Source organism: Hoplias malabaricus, chromosome 14 (assembly GCF_029633855.1).
Source record: "Hoplias malabaricus isolate fHopMal1 chromosome 14, fHopMal1.hap1, whole genome shotgun sequence".
Classification (NCBI taxonomy): domain Eukaryota; kingdom Metazoa; phylum Chordata; class Actinopteri; order Characiformes; family Erythrinidae; genus Hoplias; species Hoplias malabaricus.
In genome coordinates, this window is record NC_089813.1 from 11965006 (window position 1) to 11971005 (window position 6000).

General features: G+C 42.7%; 2 protein-coding genes across 2 annotated transcripts in view; one reads left to right on the forward strand and one right to left on the reverse strand.

The window, feature by feature from the left end:
• Positions 1 to 3954, forward strand: part of plxnd1 (plexin D1) — an 87139-nt gene extending 83185 nt beyond the window's left edge. Inside the window, exons 35-37 of the mRNA XM_066643365.1 lie at positions 461 to 601; positions 1585 to 1659; positions 3202 to 3954. Coding sequence (XP_066499462.1) covers positions 461 to 601; positions 1585 to 1659; positions 3202 to 3318 — 333 coding nt within the window. The 3' untranslated portion in view covers positions 3319 to 3954. The remainder of the gene's footprint in view (positions 1 to 460; positions 602 to 1584; positions 1660 to 3201) is intronic.
• Positions 3955 to 4562: 608 nt separating this feature from the next.
• Positions 4563 to 6000, reverse strand: part of LOC136665699 (rhodopsin-like) — a 6531-nt gene continuing 5093 nt past the window's right edge. The window contains exon 5 of the mRNA XM_066643381.1: positions 4563 to 6000. This exon is cut by the window's right edge and continues 333 nt beyond it. The gene's annotated coding sequence lies outside the window, so the exon portion shown is untranslated.

A 6000-nucleotide genomic window follows, 5' to 3' on the forward strand; every position in this document is an offset into this window, starting at 1 on the left:
TTTCACAGGGCAACACACACACACACATTCAGTCGCCAATTCACCTACCAACGTGTGTTTTTGTACTGTGGGAGGAAACCGGAGCACCCGGAGGAAACCCACGCAGACACAGGGAGAACACACCACACTCCTCACAGACAGTCACCCGGAGCGGGAATCGAACCCACAACCTCCAGGTCCCTGGATCTGTGTGACTGCGACATCATGCCGCCCGCAATAATATTTAATAAATAATATTAAATAAATAGTAAGTCACTTGTTCAGTAGCCAGTGAGGTCTGAAGTATGAATGTATTCTCTTCACAAATCTGTTTTTGAGATTCTTTTTTACGATTTCTTGGTTGAATTCAGCTTTTGTCGGTTCTGAGATTATTTGTTCTTATTGTGAACGGTACAGGGTCATATTAACCACTAAAGCAGATACGCCGTTAATTATTCATGTTTCTTCTTTGAATCCACAGGACTCCCCCACCAATAAGCTGCTGTATGCTAAAGAGATCCCGGAGTACAAGAAGAGAGTGCAGTGCTATTACAAACAGATCCAAGAGATGGCCCCTCTCAGTGAGCAGGAAATGAACGCCCACTTAGCCGAGGAGTCACGGGTGAGGGACGGAGCGCACGGCACAAGTTTCACAATGAGAACAAAAATGCTAATGCGGTTAATATAAATAACAACTAGGAGTCCAGTTTTATGCAAATTGCTTTCTGCAAACTGGATGCTTTTGTGTAGGAGAATATTACACCGAGAAACAACTGAGCCCTTGCCAACAATGGGTGACGGGGTTCTTGAGATCGATGGAGAATGTGCTGTGGAGGGTTCCACACCAGGCTTCTTCTGTTGTTACGATGCAAAGCTCCATCCATCTGAAGAACCCTTTAATCGTGCAGAAGGTTCTGTATAGAGCCGTTTCCTTTACTAAAGATGTGTACTTCTGACTGGTGATTTACAGTATTGTAATGTGCACCCATTGCTAACTCAGGCGTGTGGTGATATATGTGAGAAGCACTGGCCAATTGAACTGAACACACCCCTAAGCCTAAGGGCCTAAGTGCCAAATACAGGTAGGAAAATAAGAATCCCAGCACTGGGGCAGTGAAACTGGGTTCTCTGTTGGTGATAGAGCTATCTACCACACTCATGATGAGTTGTTATGATGATCAGAAAGCCTTCAGTGAAACAGCTCCAAGTCTTAAGTCTTCCCTGAAGTGGGGACAACTCTCTTTAATAGCCTTCATTTCAGGACGGAGTGTCTGAAAACTTTTGGCCACATACTGTCTGCATTAAATAAAAGACATGATTAAGGCCACAAGCTTCTCTCAAGAACATTGGTAAATATTATGTGTAATAACTTAATTTAGTAGATTTTACAGGAATCAAACCCTGAGTGCGATCGTTGTCTCCTGTGAGCAGCTCTGTTTCTGTTGAACCTCACATTCATCACACGACTCTGAATCACTTTGTTTACATCGTAACAGTCCCTTCTCCTCTGTGAACAATGAGACGTTGGGTGTAAAGACGGGTTCAAGCAACAGAAGCTTTGTTTAACACTTTTCTCTCTCTCCCTGTGGTCTTTGTGTTTTACAGAAATACAGGAATGAGTTCAACACCAACTTAGCCCTCACTGAAATCTACAAATACGCCAAGAGATACCGCCCTCAGGTACAGCACTGTTACAACATGCTCTCAATAGAGTCACGGAGCGAAGGATTCAGACAGTAGACTTTTATAACGAGGCTCACAGCAAGCTTATGTCCACAGATACGTATCTCCCTCATGCCTCATAAAGGGTGCCCTCTTTCCATCTCACCTCGAACGTTTAAGTGAGTGTGTGTGTGTGTGTGTGTGTCCTGGCACCCTGATGCTAATCCATGGGGCTGTTTTAATGCTCATTCTCCCGGCTCAGCAGGACCGGAGCGAGCAGTGAAACAGTGCTGATTGCAAATGTGTGCGTGTGTGTGTGTGTGATTGAGCTCTTTCACTGTGAGCGCAGGACTGAGTGAATGGACTCGGTGGGACATGAAAGAGGAGCTGCATGTGGGTTTGGAAAACAGCAGCTTTAGCTGAAGCAGCGGCTCATTGTGAGGGTGCGCTGTGTGTGACGCTGTCTGCGTGTGTGTGTGTGTGTGTGTGTGTGTGTGTGTGTGTGTGTAGAGTGGCCAAATTGTTCAGTCTCTCTCTTCTCCTGCCACAGAGGCAGATGGTGAGGTAGCGCTGCAGAAGTGAGGTGAAGGACGGGAAAGCAGAAACACGACTCTGAAAGCCCACTTCTTTTATTACTCAGCGCTCTTCTGTTCCCGCCGTCATCAGCTCTGTGTCACTGAGTAATCCACCAGTGATCATTCGCTACTGACCTAAAGCTAAACAGTACAGTTGAGTTTATATATTTACAATTCACTCGTACACATTACACATTTAAATGTGCCACACGTAAAAAGATAAACGTGGTCTATCAGTATTTGGACATCACTGTATAAAACATAATGCTACATTGTAATCAGTTAAGTGCCTTGAGATCACTTTCTTATCTGTTCATTACTGCGCTGCTCTGGACACTTCTAACAACTGTCATTCATTCATTCACAGCGTTTACATGAACTTGTCTGGACTCCTACGTCACAGTAAAGTTAAACGTTTAGAAGTGACAGTAGTCGTAGTACATCGTTATAAACATTGATTCCAAACGTTTGAAAGTTCACTGCAAACGTCTGAGTGACGTAACAGAGAAAATAAACCTTTCCAAACACTTGGAAAAAGAAGTAGCAGGAAGCCCTTTTAAAGGCACTTCAAAAACATTGTGAGAAAGTGTGAGGAAGTGTGTTACTGGAAGAGAAAGCTGTAGCAGGATAAAAAATATTTATAAACACCATGAACATTGTCCAGTGACCACTGCTGTGATTTATTTTAATATATATTTATTATTTTATTGTTAGAAACCAGTTTATAACCTGTCCTGACTAGAGAGAGGGAGAGAGAGAGAGAGAGAGAGAGACAGAGTGAGAGAGACAGAGTGAGAGAGAGAGAGAGAGAGAGAGAAAGAGCGCGATCTGAGGGATATCACAAAAGCATCCCTGTGAGAGGGTCAGTGCTGTGCCACTCAGGAGCCAGGGGTGTATTTTAATAGAAGATGTGATATTTTAAAACAGTAAACCAGCGTCTTAAACGAATGTGTAATCACCTCACGTCTGTTTTCGTCTCTCGCAGGTGGTGAGCGCACTGGACGCCAACCCCACCGCGAGGCGCACGCAGCTCCAGCACAAGTTTGAACATGTGATTGCGCTGGTGGAGGACAACATCTATGAGTGCTGCAGTGAAGCCTGAACACCAGCCAATCCGAACTCAGCCTCCACAGGTCTCGGCCAATCACAATCCAAGCCTCGCGGTCCTGAGCCAATCAAAACATAAGCAAACCGACATTCCTGTAGTCCAGCGTAAAACAAGCTCAAGAAAGGGAAGCTCAAGAGCAAGAAATCGAATCGGAACAAAAACAATCTTTTGTTTCTGATATTTATCAAAGCCTTCTTCTTCTTCTTTTTCTTCTTCTTCTTCTTCTCGTCGTGGCCGGCTTGTGTTTCATTTTTATGCAATCCCAGTACACATTAAAGCCTGTTCACGCAAGACGGGGACGTCACTTCCTGTTGGGAGGCTATTAAAACGTGGACTGAAGGGACCAGGGAGGTTCCTGCCATTATTTTTACGCACTGAACCCAATGCTGGGGAAGAGCCAATGATGCACTGGACTGTATAGTGAAAATTTCCATAGCAATATTTATAGCTTTGTGTATGATTTTTATAGCTTATGTTTAATGTGAAAGGAAAATGAATATGGGAACGTCCTCCTAACCTGCACTGCTCAGAGGTCACAGATTGATCCAATCTGGTTTCGTTTTACTGGTTGTGTTCTTGCTTTTTATTTGAAATGCTTTTAAAGTATAACTCCTTGAAGTCTTCAAGGGAGAATAAAGAAGGATATATATATTCTCAGATCTGTTGGCCTGTTTAATATAACCTTGGCAGTGAAGGGGTTTGACCATTTGCGCTTAACGTTACGATGCGTGAGTTTAAGTGCTTGTGTGATTACGCAGGTCAAGGCCTCGAGGACCAAGTTGTGGACTTTTTTTTTATTTTTTTTTTATGGTTTTAGAAAGTCGACTGGTTTTGACTGGAGTCTAAACTAAGAGAAGTATTATGGATGATAGTGTGAGAAAGTTCGTTGATGCAGTTGTAATTTTAATGTGTTGCTTTCACGGAGAAAGAGGGAAATTTTATCAAATAAACATATGAACTTTGACAAATCAGTATGTGTCTGTTTTATTTTTTATTTTTCTCCTTGTATTTAATCCTAGATCCTTGGACTGCACATTTTCATTGTTCTAAAGCACCAGGTTCAGCTCATGGGGCCATTAACAAGCCTTTCGTAAGCTGAGCTCAGGTGTGTTGCAGCAGAGAAAGCATAAATTTATGCAGCGCATGGGCTCCTCACGGCACAGATCAAGAGTTTATTTACCCAAGAGAGCTGAGCCTCCACACTGTTAGCTTTGCTTCTTTTTTTATTGATGTTGCAGAACAATTCACATTTACAGTAAATTCACAAAAGACTTCTTCCATTTCAATACCTCCGCTCACAGTGATCGTTCTTCACACGCACCAAAACTCAACGCCTCCCACACACTCTCCAAAAATGAACGTGAAACTTGTGAACATGGGACTCCAGATGTTTCTCAGGATCTGCATGTGCTCACATCTGTCTGCCTGCCAGGAGCCGACCCGTTCCCAAACATCATCAACTCATCTCAGCCAGGCCTCTAACTGCACTACCACTTCACTACGAATCCAGTTCATAAACAGACGACTAATTAATAAGCGTAACGGCCCTTATTCGTCAGTGCTGCACACTGTAAGTGACGTACAAACTCAGATTCTTATTAAGGAGACTGTCGTACAACAAGCAAAACACACGAACGAGACTCAGCTCGTGGGAAAAAAAGAAGTCCACCCACAAGCTTCCTAATTTACATACGACACGCTCCAGCTTTTCCTCATTTAAATACAACTTACATGAAGCACACCCTAATTCTACAGATATTTTGACAAATACCCAATAAAATGAAGCATTTCAAAGCTCTTGAGGTAATAGTTGTCCTCGTAGGTGACGTTTGGGCTCAAGCTGTGAGTGCACTGTTCCCTCTAAAGGCCAGAATTCTGTACAGTGTTGAGGTGTTAAAAGTGTACCATCCATTCACCTTCTGTTAAGTGTTCAACCATTTCAAGGTTGCAGTGGGTTCAGAGGCTACCCTCAGACATTATGTGCGAGGCAGGGACACATCCTGGACAGTGCACCAGTACATCACATGGAATCACTCCCTTTTTTCGTTTTTTGGACTGGAGGAATCCACACAGTCATAGAGAGAACACACCAGACTCGAGGTGAGGATCAAACCCAGGATTCGAAAAACAACAGAGCTGTGTAAAGACACTACGTGACGCTCCAACGTCCCACCCACCAGTAACCGACACTGACTAAAGAAATAATGCAACGTGAAATGAACAAATACAGCTTTTTAAAGACATTCTACTGTGGGCATCTCTTGTAAAATACCAGCATTTTTTAAAGACTGTAATTAACTTCATCTAAAAGAAAAGCAAAAATACTGCAATGGAGTCATAAGATTTGTTTTGATCATAATAAAGAAGTACTGTCCCATTCGTACAAGAATGTTTTTAATGTTATCATTGCTTCTTTATTTTGCTAATATTATTGATGGCATTGATATTTTCATTATATTTCCAGCTGTTAAAATATTACTCTCAAATGTACACCGTGAAGGAAACTTGGAAACAGTCACAGACAGCTGATGAACGAGGGTCAACGTGAAGAAACTACTGGTGGAAGTCAGCTGCAGCATGACCTCTCGAGATGAAACATGGAGCGTTAATTACATGACACTTCTACATAACTTCTTAAGCATATTCCCTTGAGTTTATATACACACACATATATAT